Source organism: Solanum lycopersicum, chromosome 1 (assembly GCF_036512215.1).
Source record: "Solanum lycopersicum chromosome 1, SLM_r2.1".
NCBI classification, from domain to species: Eukaryota; Viridiplantae; Streptophyta; class Magnoliopsida; order Solanales; family Solanaceae; genus Solanum; species Solanum lycopersicum.
In genome coordinates, this window is record NC_090800.1 from 82,529,581 (window position 1) to 82,544,949 (window position 15,369).

Sequence of the window (15,369 nt, forward strand, 5' to 3'; positions counted from 1 at the left end):
CCGCAGCTATTTCTGCTTGACGTTGACGATTCAATTATTGCCTCGTTTGGTTCATATATTAGTTATTTAATTATTTATCATAATGCCGTGATTGATCGATCGATAACGAGAGGATTGCTACGTACCGAGTAATAAAGAGATTACTCATATTACATAGGAATTACTTGAAAATGACATTCTTATATGGCATTCCTCGCACGCGTAAAATAATTTTGTAAATAAGAATTAATGAGATTTCTTAAAATAATAATTCACGTATTATTAATTACTATCACCAATCAATCAATCAGTATGTACATAAGTTTTATCTATATGTCATTATTTTTACGCAACCAACTAGATATGTATTGTGTTAACAATCAATGAATACTATCCTAGTTGAATAACTTCTAAATTAAAAATCGAAACTGGATAATTTTACGTAACAAAAATTCTTTCTTGAACAATTTTTAAGTCAAAAATTAAAATGAAGTGAATTTATGTGAAAATAACTCATACTAATTAAATGAATTTTGAGTTAAAATTAAAATTAAAGTTAAGTAACTTTTTTGTGGAAAAAATCATAGTTAAGTGATCGTCTGAGATATTATCTGATTATTTCGATATCATCGATCAATGCACCTTTGTTAATAATTAATATCCAGATTTTTGGGTCAACATCTTTTATGTTTTTTTTTTTTAATTATATAGACCATTGATGAAAACAACATGTCAAGGTTAAGACGATACTTAAAAATATATATATATCATTCGATTTCCAACCACAATTTAAAGTCAAACTATGAATCAATAGGTACACCGTACACTATCGTCTGTCTAGTAATAGTATAGAGTGTAATATTATTTGGCTAATTTAAAGTCAAACTATATGTATATACACTACATAAAAACATATTTTTTTAAATGTTGGTATCTATTTTGAACATGGCACAAATTTAAATAACTATTTCTTATTCTTTTGATCGAAAAAAAAGAATATTTCTTATTTAGATGAGGAAACAATAGTGTCTGATATTTGATGGGCAAAAGTTGGAGAAGCACATGAGACTCTCATGCATCATATTTTTCAATAAAAAAAAATTGCTTCATATATATGCTTGTCTCTATGTCTTTGTGATGGTTTTCGCGTCAATATATGTATATCTTAATTAATTTTATTAGATAAGTATTTATTACTATTTCTTATCGGCACGCATATAGTGATAATGGCAAAACTAATTTTTTTATGAAGGAATTGCGTCAAAATCTGTATATTGTTATTTTACAAAACAAGTTTATCGTTAAATATTGAATAACATTATTTATATAACTATAATATTTTTTGAGAAACTTTCACATATAGCAAACATAAAAATTATATTTGTATGATATAGATATAATTTGTATAATTGCGCTCTATAGCAAACATAAATATGTATATTTCGTTGTACATATACAAAAGATAGTAATTGTATAATACGTTTCGGTATACATATACAAAAGATGAATTGTATAATCTGTGTTTGTATAAAGCGACAAAGAGAGAAAGACAAAAGAAAACTGAAAAGAGGAAGATCGTATGTGTACAATCATATGTGTATAGAACGAAAATATATGCATTTGTATTTGTATATATAACTCTCTCGCTTTATACAAACACAAACGCGATATATACATATGTGTTTGTATAAAGTGAGAGAGGCGAGTGAGATCTGGGAGAACGACGAGCAAGATCTGGGAGAGGGGAGAGAGGGGAACGAAAAATAAAATAATATATATATATATATATAATTTTCTCTCGCTTTATACAAACACAAGAGAGGCGAAATAGTAACGGTTTGTTATGGGATACAATTATCAAACAATAGTTATACATTTAATTTAAATTAATAATTTAATTATTATATTTTATTGATTAATATGCAACACCTATATACAAATGATGTTGATGCCCATGAAATTTTATGATTTTGACTTGCATAAGACAGATGGATAATATTCTTTTGCTATAATTGATCAATCATTTAATTGAGGCTTAGTTGTATATGAACTTACGTATCTATTTCGCTTTATTCACAAACACTCCATATTGATATTCATGCATGTACTACTACAAAATTTCTGTTATATTTTGTTTTTATATGATGTGATATAAGTGTGGTTACATTAACCGTTAGTATTTGGTACGGAAAAAAATATTTTTCGTAATTTATTTTTAAAATTTAAATAATCTTCTCACATTTTTATATAAATATTTAATCGGTAAGTAACATAAATTATTTCAAACACACTTATATAATATATGTAATGTTGATAAAATATGATTGTGGAGTGGGGTGGTCAAGGAGGCAATGGAAGTTAGAAAGAGATAATGAATTTGAAAAGTTATTTACGAAATTTGTTTTTCTATTTCTATAATCAGTTTCTTATTTGTAAAAAGTTTGGTCTCGTAAAGAAAATTTATTATTCAGAATACTTTTTATCCATATCAAATACATCTTAACAGAGTCGTTTGATAGCTAAGCTAATTAGAAGGTAAAATATACATATAATATATCATATATAAGTAGTATTATGTGTAAATTAAATGAAATGACTAATAGTGTACATAAATGATCAAATTTTATATAACTAATTTCAATGTAAAATAATATAAATATTTCCCCATAAATAATATGTAAATATGTATGACATAACTTTAAAATCTAATCAACTGCTACCAAATAACCTTAGTATTTGAAAGTAAAAGTTGTTTTTGGATATATGTTAGGATGTGTTATCTCAAAAGGGAATGTCCATCATTGATGTGTAAAAAAGTGAGTATTATATAAATCTACGTATTATTTGGTAAATTATTTTCTGTTTTCTTATTTTAATGCAATCAAATCATTTATTAGTAAAAATTAAATAATCATCGAAAAACACCTCTCTCTATATACATCCTATTTTTAACAATACAAATTCATTTAACTTTTTTTCTCTCATCTTTCCTTTTCCTTGTCTAAATTTTTTTTTTCACACACCTTAAACTTAATTTTCTCTATAATAATAATAAATATTAAAAATCATACATGTACCAAATTATTTTCTAAGATAAACATTAAAATTTTATATATACTCTTAATAAAATTTCCAACTTTTTCACATCGTTGAAAAATCACTCCAAAAGCACCTGAGTTCTCTTGCATTTTCTCATTAAGTTTTCCTTTTAACTTTTTTGTTTTTAAATTTTTCTTTTTCCTTTTAACTTATTTCCTTATTTGATTTATTTTATTAATTTCCCGTAGAAGTTTTGTCAAGATAATTGAAAATTGAATCGTCACCTGTAGTCAGTGTCATACCTCTTTGTATCTCCCCAAAAATCCCTCTCTTTTTATTTGTAAAATCTTGACCCCATTTGCACATCAACTTGTACCTCTTCGTTTTTCTCTGTCAAGAAGAAAAAAAGATTCAATTTTTGCAACACCCTTTAATTGTAAATGCAGTATTATAATTGAGTCTCTTGCAAAGTTTTCAAGATTAGCCCTGTTATAAGTAAGGTTTGACATCTTTATTATATGTGTTTTAAGTATTAATTGCTGTTAATTAATGCACTGTTTACTTATTCTTCCATCTTGTTTACATTACACTCTGCGTGTTGAATAAAGTCGAGATCTTTAACGTTTTACTCTATTTTATTCATATTTTGTTGCTTCCTTGAAATGGGGTTTTCTTTCTTTGGAAGTTTTGTTGGTAATTTCTGGAAATATTAGGTACATTTTCACTACTACTTTTACAAATGGGGGTTGTTTGAAATTTTAGGTTAATGGGGTGCAAAAAAGACAATTCTTGATTTTGCTAAATCTGTTAAAGTTTTGAAACTTGGGATTTTATCTTGTGTTGAGAATTTTGTGGTCTAGGTTAGAGAACTGGTAATAGAAGGTCACTTTTGAAGTAAATGTTTTAACTTTTTGTGTGTTTTTAACTTCATTAACTTACAAGATTTACTTTTCTTTTTCCTTAGGTAAATATCACATGCTGCTCCGTGAATTTAGCTAGGATTTGGGTACTACTACATTTTGTTGCCAAATGTCATATTTTGTTGGTTTCTTGGGGGGGTAGCTTAAGAAGATGATGTTGCTTTTTGTTGTTCAAGTTAGAAGTCTGATTTGCTGGTAAAGGAAAGTTGGTTTTGTGTAAATTTACATTGAATGTGAGAGTTTGTGAAAAAGTTCAGAATAGAAAGGCAGATTGGTGTTGAAGATTTTTTGTATTGTGGGGTTCACTAGATTACAAGATTCCGGGAAGGGTTGTGTTTAAGATAGTCGAAAATATCATATATATACTGGAGGCATTTGTCTGGTCGATTCATTGCTGGAAGCAGTTTTAGTCCAAATAGCATAGTAAGGGTTTTCAAGGATTTTTCTTAGAGATATTGTGAACCAAGGAAGAAGTGCTTAGAAAATGGGGCACTATGCAGCAGTCTGGGATCATACAGCAGCTACTGAAGTAACAAAAGATTGGAATGGGATTGAACAGGTTGTGCTTCGGAACCCTCAGGGTGCCTCTGCACGGGTTAGATTCTGTAAACTCTATGTTTAATTAGATCTAATGCCTTGATGATTCTAAATGCGTCTGTTAGATCATTAATGGAGGAAATCATCTTCGAAATCTTCTATCAATTACATAGTACATAGCCATTAATGTCATTACTCTTTTGACCTGTTGTAATTGGAATGAGATCTCCGATTAGCAGACCTTTATTTCCCCAATGCTCTATGGTTATTGACAGTTTCCTTTATTTCAGGTTAGCTTGCAAGGAGGACAAGTTACGTCTTGGCGGAATGAACGAGGGGAAGAACTCCTATTCAATAGCAGTAAGGTTAGGTTTTCCATTTTACTGGCAGTGAATTCTTATGAGTAAAACTTGTATTTTGGCTAGTGAGGGAGATCTGTAGCTTCTAGGATTGGACCTTTTCCTTTATAAGTTCTATTTCTTTTCTTTTTTTTATAAACTTTCCCTCAAGTTCTATATCACTTGTCTTTGGTGTAAAGGTTGGAACTATATGTTGCTTGTTGTAGGCAAGAGTCAGCAAAATTTGCAAAGTTGACTCATTGAGGATGTTTAGTCCTACAATTTCAGTTTGCTGTTTGATGTAGACAGGATACTTATAAATCATCTTTTGCTTGCAAATTACAATGCCATGTGCTTAGAGGAAAGCTGTATTTGTAATTGATCAAATGTGAAAGCTATTCCTGTTTCATATTCTAATATTGCTCTTATGTTTTAGAGCATCTTCAAGTCTCCAAAAGCTACACGAGGAGGAATCTCAGCTTGCTTTCCCCAGGTACCTTTGAATGTGCAATTCTATCTATCTTCTTGAATTTCTTCCAGTGAGTACTCTTTAGCATTTTGTTTGATTATCTTAATTGTGCTGCAGTATGGAAATGCTGGTTCACTTGAGCAACTTGGATTCGCAAGAAACAGAATCTGGACCATTGAGGATGACCCTCCATCTTTATTCACATATGACCCACAAGGAAAATCTTTCATTGACTTGCTGCTCAAACCTTCAGAAGATGATCTGAAGTTCTGGCCCCACAGGTATGGTCATCAAGCTTAGCAAACATTTGGTGGTTCCAGTATGGAGCTTTAGATATTGAATCAAAAGCTATTTGTCGTCCATATCAAAATCTGCGATTGTTTTATGTTGAATGCATGTAGTCTTTGTACCTCAAAATCCTCTTTGCTTTTGAAAATGACTTCATGAGAACATGATGATAAAATCGGCTTCTATGTAAATATCAAAGAATTGGAAAAACGGACTTAAATTAGCTAACTTTGAATTTGGATACTTCCGATTTCATTTAATTGGAAGCTTTCAAGATTATTTTCTGCTGAGATAAAGTACCTAGTTTATTTTGACCATGATGTGAAAACCAATTCATAGATAGATAGGTAAGTGAAGTACTTCTGACTGTATTTCATGTCAAAAGTCAGTTTTATGCTTACTTGGTTTCTTACAGTTTTAGCTTTTGAATGCACTGATGAGTCTCTTCATTAATACTTTCTAGTTTTGAGTTTCGCCTCCGGATTACGCTGGCATCAGATGGAAGCTTGTCCTTGATATCTCGGATCAGAAATATTAATGGCAAACAGTTCAGCTTCTCATTTGCTTATCATACATACTTCTCTGTTTCCGACATAAGGTATGTTATTCCCTTTTTATTCTTTTGTAACTGCGCTGCGATTAGACCTTCATACCTTTTTGCCCCTATGTCCCTTCTTAAGGTTTCCGCAAGCTACATTATTAAAGTATACTTTCCTTCATCATCTGCGTCTTTAGTTGAAAGCTATTTCTTTTATGATTTTTTCTCCCACTTCTTGAACAATTTCTTTTCGTTCAATTGCCCCTCTCCTATAAGAGAAGAGCTTTCATTACTTTGGTGGACTTCCTGTTTATCAACATTTCTACTGATGTTGGAAGCATGAATGAGTTTATCCCATCCCGACATCTTTATACTTTTTTTCAGCAAAAATTTTGTAGTAGTTCAAATTCCAGAGAAGAAGACAGCAATTTTGTTTTATATCATCATCATATTATGTGTTGCACAATGATTTAATGACTTGTGTCCTTCCCAATATCTTAGATTATTACATGAAATCTTATCCACAGTGAAATAAGGATCGAAGGTTTAGAAACACTGGACTATCTGGACAACCTATGCCAGAAAGAACGCTTTACTGAACAAGGAGATGCCATAACTTTTGAATCTGAGGTACATATTTCAATACAAACTACGTTATCTCAAAACTTTGTGGTTATTGATGAAAGATGAAATATCATCATTCATGGTGGCATAAGATATCTCCAGGAGTAACTTTATATAAGACCCTATGACAATCTTGAACCCTTTATAATGAGATACGTAATTCGTCTATAATTCTTGAACCCTTTATATGTATAATTATAATGTCTCTTTAAAAGTAGTTTTCTCCATGTGTAAATGAGATACGCACAATCGTCTTTTACCTTTATAACTTGAAGTCTTTATGTATAATTAATAGTTACTTGTAATTCATAAAACAATTTATAAGTTTACTTGCAACCAATTATTCATGTGCTGAAAATAACAAAGATACAGTTCATGTGTTGAAAATAACAGATATCTTGTAATTTTTGGTAAGAATATTATTGTTTTGTTTCTACAACAGTTCAACTGAACAATTTGATTTGAGATTAAGGTTTACTGAATCTTTTTAGCCTTAGCTCCAGCTTTCATGTCCCAAGTGGCATAAAATAGGGAAGGTGACTAATGTATTGAATTTGGTGGGATAGCCTTGTGCTTCTGGTTGAACCCATTATTTCTGAACATAAAACTAATGGAGGGACGTAACTTGTATGGGATAGTTTAGGATGCTTTTTGCTTATTGTGATAGGGCAAGGATGTATCGTAAGCGTTGGGTATAATTGAGGGATGTGTATGGTCATTTGTATTATAGTTCTAAAGCTAATTGTCTAGACATTGTCCTTGCAGTATATCCTTAGTCCTTAATCTACTTGGAGTGAACAGATTAAGAGGACGAAGGTATGCAAGCAAAGTGGGATTTCTTTCATGCTTTACTAAATTATGTTAAGAATAAAATACAAAAACAAGAAATTTCAAGTAATTATTAACAATTATTGCTAGTTCAAAATGTCAAAAGGATAGAACTATATATTTACATGCATCCAAGGGATGTGGCCTAGTGGTTAATGAAGTGGGTTGGGCACCATGAGGTCTCATGTTTGATTTGCAGCCGAGGCAAAACAAAGAAAAGAGTGTCTCAAAGGTTGTCAAAACAAAGTCCATGTCTCTCTAATTGAAGTTCCTTCATATATCGAAGATGGTAACTTCAATCGGTTAGACATCCTTGGGAATTTGAATGAACTTCTGTTGGTTAGATATATGAATTTAGGTTTGCCAATCTTTCAGATATTCTTTTCTTTATCAAGAATTGTTCCCAAAGATGTAAGGAAATTAATTCTGACATTTTAAACATTTTTCTCTAACTTAATACGCATGAAAGAAAATCCACTTCGTATGCTACTTCAGTCCTCTTAATCGTTGTGCTCCTTTTCACCCATTTGAAGAAATGACACTTTAACATCTTATGTTGTTTCTGGATTTTACTTGGAAGAAAGTCGAAATATTTAGCATTTGATGGCATTATTTCTACCTTTGTAAATTGATATGTTCTTTTAACTGGAAGGTATTCCTTTTATTATAGGATTGACAAGTATTTATGTTTCTTGCAGATGGACCGTGTCTACCTTAGTTCTCCTAATCGCATTGCTGTTCTTGATCATGAAAGGAAACGGACATATCTGATAAGGAAGGAAGGACTGCCAGATACTGGTAAGTATCTTCAATTTAACATGGAGGGTCATCATTTGGAAGTATCCACTAACGTTTGTTGTACCCTTTAGGCTAAAGTCTTACCAGGATTTAGTTCAGTATCTCTAGTCATGTATTCTTGTCTTAAAAGACCTGATAATATCTGTAATCCCTAGATCATACCAATTATAGTATGTATATCTAAAACTTTTGGTATCTTTGTCTTTTTCCAGTGGTGTGGAATCCATGGGAGAAGAAAGCCAAAGCAATGGTGGATTTTGGTGATGATGAGTATAAACAGATGCTTTGTGTTGATGGAGCAGCAATAGAAAAACCCATCACCTTGAAGCCAGGAGAGGAATGGACCGGTCGTGTAGAGCTTGTGGCCGTGCCATCAAGTTTTTGTGATCTTTGAAACATTTTAGTAATGCTCAGCAACTTATAGCTTAACGAGGGACCGTATACTCTATCTATACTAGGTTTATTTGCTTGTTAATGATGTTATGAAGTTGAGCCACCAAAGCCTATCGTTTTTTTAGAATGGCTGCTTGGTGTTGTGTCTTTTGAAGAGTCAAGTTGTTTTTGCATTGCAATGTACTTTTCAGGTTTGTGTAACTGGCTGTCTTTGATGATTGATGACGTATTAGTAGACCAAACCTACTTTTCTGTGATTTGAAGTAACAACACTGCAAAGCCTTGTTCCTTTATTCCAATAACTTTTAACTTGTACATTAATCATCAATTTCCATAAATACACACCCTAAAAGCACCGTGACATAGCAAAAAAAGACCATAGGTAAAGTGAAGAATACATTAGGAGAAATCATTTTTCCACAAGCTCTGGCTGAATAGTACTCTTAATACATTTTGATCAACCATTGTTTTAAAAAAAAATTGCAGCAGCAAATCCAGGACTCCTTTTTTCCTTCAGGTATTGCTGCAATTTGGAAACAAGCAGAATGAACCATGGGTCAAATAATCTGCATAGGTAAGTGCCTAAAAAAATTAAATAGGAAAAGGTAAAGACTGATTTTTTGAGTGTTGCATCATGTAGAAAAGGTAGAGGAATTAGATAACGTTGTGATTTACATATAAATTGCACTTTCTTAATTGGCACAGATTGTAATCCTAGTGGCAATTGGAACTAGTTCTGTGGATAATTGGCACAGATTATAATCCTAGTGGCAATTGAAAATTTTACCAACGCAATGCCAGAAACAGCATGCAGAGAAAAATTTAAGACACCATATTTACTATGTCAAACCTGAAAATTACCAATTTATGCTACAAGATTCCGCCATATATTATCCACAGAACTAGTTAAATGAACTCATTCGAGTACAGACTAGCCTATACGTTGCACTAATTGCAATATATTTTCCCTCACCGAACTTCAATTATTTGTCACCACAAAAAAGTATCATGGTACTTGACTGAACATATTTTTTGATTCCTAAAACCACCCTTAACCCCCACCCGCTGGAAAAGGAGATAAAGAATGCTACAGGAATAATCTGGAAGAAACAAGCAAGACTCTCACAAATTTTCTTTGCTTCTCATTTTCCTTGAGAAAACATTAGCAATCTTGACCAAAAATGTTCACCAGCATTAGATAATCAGGAAGGGCATCATCTTACCAAAGACTCAATAAAAATTCCTCGGCCTGTTAAGAGCCATACCCTTGGCGAATGACCAATGTCTGAGCATTTTCTAACAATATCTGCAAAAAGAGCAACAGGAGATGCTAAGAGTAGAAAATTTTACAGAAATAATTATATGAAGTAGGTAAGAAGGCAATGAGTTGTCAGTCTTACTTCTCGGATGTGGCTTTCTACTGCTTTGCAGCCTTCAACTGCTAATTGCATGACATTTTCAAAAATATCCATTGGTAGTTTAGCATCCATCTGCAGCACAGAAGGTTATTCATCAATCCACCAGGCCAAAAGCCTTATTTCATTCGTAATAGGAGTCAACAAACCTGCAGAAGGGTCACTTTGTCCAACTTAGGTAAAATTCCTACAGTGACATCAGCGCCTCCAGCACTGTCTTCCAAGTAGTTTAAATCTGTTTTAACAAGTAACGTCAACTAGATCATTCACATATTAATACTGGAAAAGAATGATATTGTTAAAATAAAGAACCGGAAAATCAACTAAATTTTTCGGAATTAATTTACCAAGAAGAGGTGTGCTATTCAGATATCCAGCACTGCATGATGTAACAAGATCACGCATGGGAATCCCGGCGTCAGCAAGTGCCAGTGTGGCAGCATTTATGCATGCTGATCTTGTACCTAAATAATGTGCTAACTTAGTTAGAATGCACTTCTAGAGGGAAAATATAATAGAACTACAAAATATGGGCTGCATGCAGTGCCAGACAGCTAATATCTATTCCGAATTTCTGATTGATTCTGAAGAACAGAAGAATAGAACACTAAACACCGTGCTGATTACCTCCATCTGCTTGGAGGACTTGGACATAAATGTCTATCTGAAAAGCAAAATATCAAGGAACTATAAATGGAGGTCAGACTACATAACTTATTCAAGTTAAAGAGATTAAGCGGACTACGAACCTGAGAGCGAGGCATCAGGTGTGTCAATATGCAAGCTTCCATTGTCTGGCGAATAACAAGAGATATCTCCGTGGATCTCCTAAGAATTGAAAACATAGGTATCATCGAATAGACATCGTGTAACCAGAAGTAACACAAATTGAATAACTTTTCTTAGTTAATTGTCGGTGTCATAGATTGAATAATTTCTCCTTAAAAGAATATCATAGATTGAATAATTTTCTTGGTTAATTGTAGGTAATTATAGACGATAAATTAAGAGTTGGCATATTAAGATTAGTGATTCTTGAACTGTGTTTACTACCTAGCTTCATTTCAAGATAATTTTTGCATTGTCTGTGGAACATTTGTTCAACCGTCTTATGCAGCCTTACCATTAAATAATATTTTTGGGCACTACAAGTATTCCTAAGATTCTAATTCCTTTTCTACTACAGACTATAGTTACTATCCTAGTATCCTAGTAGCATCTTTCTTGGCTGGACAAGTGCTTAAAGAGCTCCAAAGTCTTCCATTAGGTTATAGAATATTTTCTTTTTTAAATAACCAAGAAATCAGCAAGGAAAAATGGCTCAAGGTTTAAAATTCAGTGGAAAGCCAGCCCTCCACCCTTCGCACATAAATACCAGGCTTGTATCAGAGGCAGAGTTTGAGCCCATGACGTGCGCCAAATCCACAAGTCACTATACCTTACACCCTAACGAACTACCCACAAAAGCTCAACACCTATAGAATATGTTTGCTTGTCCATCCAACAACCGTTAGTGCTCTGTATGCCTTCCATCTTTTGAACCCTAAATAGCTACAGTTCAGAGTTGGGACAACTTTTCTTCTACCAGCACCAGTTCTGTAGAATATTGTCCATTGAATTTCAAGCACACGTGCAGAGTTCATTTTAATTATAATGGAACTGTCAGCAGAGCAAGATGATATAATTGCATGGGTGAAAACTGAAAACACATAAAATAAAAGGGAAAAAAGAGACTGACAAGGTAACATGGAATCACCTGTCACCCTTTGTTTTTCTCCGGCGATCGCCAGTGCTGAAATTAGCCATGCTATACTCGCAACGTACCTAAAGAGTGACAAGTAAAATCATATCATCTCACTTTTAAGGTTATACATCTTGCAGTATAAGAATTCATCATGAAAGGTAGTTTACCAGTGCCTGGTCATTCATCTGTTGGCTCCTGTTCTTAACCTGAATGATGAAACTAACAATTGAGACATTTGAATGAACCTTTATATATATCAAAATTAAGACTGATATCTTTATCATTGATCACAGAGGTAGTGATTAGATACTTTTTGCAAAAGTACATTACTGGTATCCAATTTGCATACCAGTGTGATATACAAGTCTTACTTCAAAAAAATAAAGCACCAAGTGTAAATTTTCCCTCATTTTCCTTGTTGGATGGATGTTCAATGCACTGAGCACCCAAGAACAACAGGCACTAATTTGATCGTGGATAATTGCAACATCCGGTATCTTAGGAGCTTTCTTCCGCAAAAACTGGACTGGATGTCATCTTCTATAATTGAGCTTAATGCCGTTCTAGGCAGTTTGCTGCAATGATGCATCCATACTACACACTCAACATCCTAAAATTCAACCTAAACTTCCGCAGACACCATCCATTTTAAGCAGCAACAGAAGTTCCGTTGAGAACTATAACTTTGACGTGCTAGCACATACAACAATTGATTTTGGTGCAATGGTAATTGCATCCTTTGCATAATTCCTCCTGCTTATTCTAATCCTTGATAAACACTTCTTATACAACACTTCCTATGTTGAAGACAGTTATTGGCATTTAGACATACTAGTATGCATTTCAAACTTTTAACTCCTAGTGAATCAAGATCCTCTTAAGTCCCTGTGATAAAGTTTACAACCTAGTAATATTTTTTTTAATGACGAGAGAAATCCGCAGCCGCTACCCTTAGGGTGCACATAGGTAAGACCCCCGCTCCTATATAATAGCTTGCAAACCACACAAGAGAGGTAACCCGCACTAGGCAAGCTTGGTGCGACGAGCTCGACCCATAAGGCAAACCCCTTGCTTTCCTTGGCAAGGGGTTTCAAACTTGAGACATCCAACATGGAAGTCCCAAGCCCAAACCACCTGGGGCACACTGGAAGGGTACAACCTAGTTATGTATCTGCTTTTTTTTTACTATTCCTACAATAAATTAATTACTGCAGGACCAACTGACACGAAAAACAACAAACCAACTAAATTATGGAGAAGATGTCTGAAGGCAAGCACAAATTCGCAGTTGTACTTCGCAAATTGACAAAGCTTTCAAAACGGACAAAGTCCGAATTTACACAGGTCTTCTACAATAGCAGTATCCTATTTCCATTTTTTTTCCTGCTAGGCTAAAAACCTTCATCAGCGAGCATTAACTCAAACAAAAATACTTTGCCTGAATCAATCTCAAGAAACTCCTTATTACACAAGTGTTAACCAATTAAATTTAATAAAATTCAATCCTGCTTTGATTATACTTCCTTAGAGTAGAGGGACTAAGGGAAACCGCCTCTCTGCCCCAACAAAGGTAAAGTCTGCGTACATCCTACCCGACCCCACTTGTGGCTTCACTAGGTATGTTGTTATTGCTTGTACACTGGAGGTTTTCCTATTATTAATAAAACTATTTACTTTATCAAAAAAAATGTACCAAAGCTAACCAAATTTTTCACTTTTGTGCTGATAGGGATCTCAGATGCTGATCAATTAATTACTTTACTGCATCAAAAGGAAAACCTTAATGAGGAAGACAACAGGATATCCAATCAAATTTTTAGGAGGCAACTTCACAAGGCAGGGCTGGTAGAGGATTTTGTATATTATGAATTACATGAAGCAAGGAATATCAAATATGGCTTCGTTAATGCTTTTAATGGTTCTATCATTCTTTTCCGATTCCTATGTGCTTTTTTATGGTTCCAGCACCCTTTTTCCTTTCATCAGGCTTCCTGTTGATTTCCTTCTAGTATTTGTCTCTCTTAACCTTTATAGGTTTTTACCTTATACTTTACAATAATTTTATTTCATTAACTTATTATTTTCTCATTTATTGACTAATGCTAGGGATTAAGTTAATTAATTTCATACTAAATATTCAGAACCTTCTCCACGCCAGACCCACATTGCCTTGCCATATTCATGCCTATCAATGAAGAACCAATTGATCAGGTTTCTCAGATAACTTAGTGCAAAAACTAAACTATCGAATATGCCGTGCTTCCACCACCCCACACTTCAAAAGTTAGCAGGCAACCCATAAAAAAATCTTGTTTTACCAAGCCACATTCCCTCCATCATGGAACACAATATCACACAAGCTGTTATTTCTAGACAAACAACTTCCCTCCTTTTATTTTCAGTTCAAAAACCATTACTTCACCTAGACAATAATACCAACAAATAACAAATAATTTGATTCATAATCCAAAAAGAGTCAAAATCAACAGACTGAGTATTACGTGAATTTACCTCCCGAGGACCATAAACTGCTGCAATGACTTTGGTATTCCCCATTTCAAACGAGGCAGAACTGCAAATAATCAGAGTAAACAAACTCAGTTGCAGGTACAATAAAATAGCAGCCTATCAAAAACATAACCTAACTACAGAACTAACCCATATTTAGCACCAGACCAATTAATTAAACTCAAAAAAGATAAATTAGTCACAAATTGACGTATAGAATAACTTAATAATGCAATTAGATAGAAGTCTAAGTAGTTACCCATCTGCTCTCGATACAACCCCTATTTCAGCACGAAGTTGTCTCATCTGAAAGTAAACACGGGCACAGACGAATCAAAGTAATAAGAGAATGAAGATAACGATTAAAAAGGTAGAAATTTAGTGATGAGAGAGCAAGAAACCTCCATTGGACGGCGACCATCTAAACGGAGACCTTCAGGATTAACGTACTCCATTTTTGTTCGGCCGGAGAAGGAGGCTGGAATAGTTGGAGTGTGCCAATTTCCTGAGGTTTTAGAGCAAATCAGGGTTTTGGCATTTGGTATTTTGGGATTTTATTTTTATATTTGTATCTTCCCAGCAAAAAAAATTATAAAAGTTTGTCTCAAATTTTGCATAATTTGAAGAGCAACTTTCACACACGTAGTAAGCATCAAATTTATATTTTTATGTTATACCAAAATTGTATAATTACGTTGTATAGCAAATAAAAATATATATTATTCGTTATATATATATATATATATAAATAAATCAATTGTATAATTCGTTATACATATATAAAAGAAAGCAGTTGTATACAAATTAATTGTATAATTTGTGTATGTATAAAACGAGAAAGAGAGAAAGATAAAATAAAATTGGGCAATGAAATTTTAGTATTGTATAATTATAAGTGTATGGGACGAAGATATATGTATTTGCAAGTGTATATACAATTTTCTCTCACTT

At 33.2% G+C, this 15,369-nt stretch overlaps 2 protein-coding genes across 5 annotated transcripts; one reads left to right on the forward strand and one right to left on the reverse strand.

Annotated features, from left to right (window-relative positions):
* Positions 1 to 2,908: 2,908 nt before the first annotated feature.
* On the forward strand, positions 2,909 to 9,008 carry LOC101249960 (putative glucose-6-phosphate 1-epimerase). Of its 4 annotated transcripts, none has more exons than XM_004229927.5 (9): positions 2,909 to 3,513; positions 3,983 to 4,533; positions 4,766 to 4,840; positions 5,250 to 5,306; positions 5,400 to 5,563; positions 6,034 to 6,168; positions 6,636 to 6,738; positions 8,259 to 8,358; positions 8,571 to 9,008. In XM_004229927.5, exons 2-9 carry the CDS (start codon positions 4,423 to 4,425, stop codon positions 8,750 to 8,752), a joined length of 927 nt encoding a protein of 308 aa, XP_004229975.1. In that variant the 5' UTR covers positions 2,909 to 3,513; positions 3,983 to 4,422; the 3' UTR covers positions 8,753 to 9,008. The 4 variants fall into 4 exon arrangements, with proteins under 4 accessions (XP_004229975.1, XP_010326804.1, XP_010326806.1 ...); XM_010328502.4 differs by having other exon boundaries at positions 2,952 to 3,518; XM_010328504.4 differs by lacking the exon at positions 2,909 to 3,513 and adding an exon at positions 3,541 to 3,731.
* On the reverse strand, positions 9,009 to 15,058 carry LOC101250449 (exosome complex component RRP41 homolog). Its single transcript, XM_004229929.5, has 12 exons — positions 14,820 to 15,058; positions 14,678 to 14,724; positions 14,422 to 14,482; positions 12,078 to 12,116; positions 11,923 to 11,990; positions 10,916 to 10,994; positions 10,794 to 10,830; positions 10,514 to 10,630; positions 10,316 to 10,401; positions 10,152 to 10,241; positions 9,975 to 10,057; positions 9,009 to 9,274 (listed from the first exon to the last, which is right to left on the reverse strand). The coding sequence occupies exons 1-11, from the start codon at positions 14,871 to 14,873 to the stop codon at positions 10,004 to 10,006; spliced, it is 732 nt and encodes a 243-aa protein (XP_004229977.1). The 5' UTR covers positions 14,874 to 15,058; the 3' UTR covers positions 9,009 to 9,274; positions 9,975 to 10,003.
* Positions 15,059 to 15,369: the final 311 nt, after the last annotated feature.

Coding starts and splice junctions, on each gene's coding strand:
- LOC101249960 (XM_004229927.5), top strand. CDS start 4,423: ATGGGGCACTATGCAGCAGTCTGGGATCATACAGCAGCTACTGAAGTA. Junction 6,169..6,635: donor TTCTCTGTTTCCGACATAAG/GTATGTTATTCC, acceptor TCTTATCCACAG/TGAAATAAGGATCGAAGGTT. Junction 8,359..8,570: donor GGAAGGACTGCCAGATACTG/GTAAGTATCTTC, acceptor GTCTTTTTCCAG/TGGTGTGGAATCCATGGGAG.
- LOC101250449 (XM_004229929.5), bottom strand. CDS start 14,873: ATGGAGTACGTTAATCCTGAAGGTCTCCGTTTAGATGGTCGCCGTCCA. Junction 10,995..11,922: donor AGAAAAACAAAGGGTGACAG/GTGATTCCATGT, acceptor TTCAATTCTTAG/GAGATCCACGGAGATATCTC. Junction 10,402..10,513: donor GAATAGCACACCTCTTCTTG/GTAAATTAATTC, acceptor TTGTTAAAACAG/ATTTAAACTACTTGGAAGAC.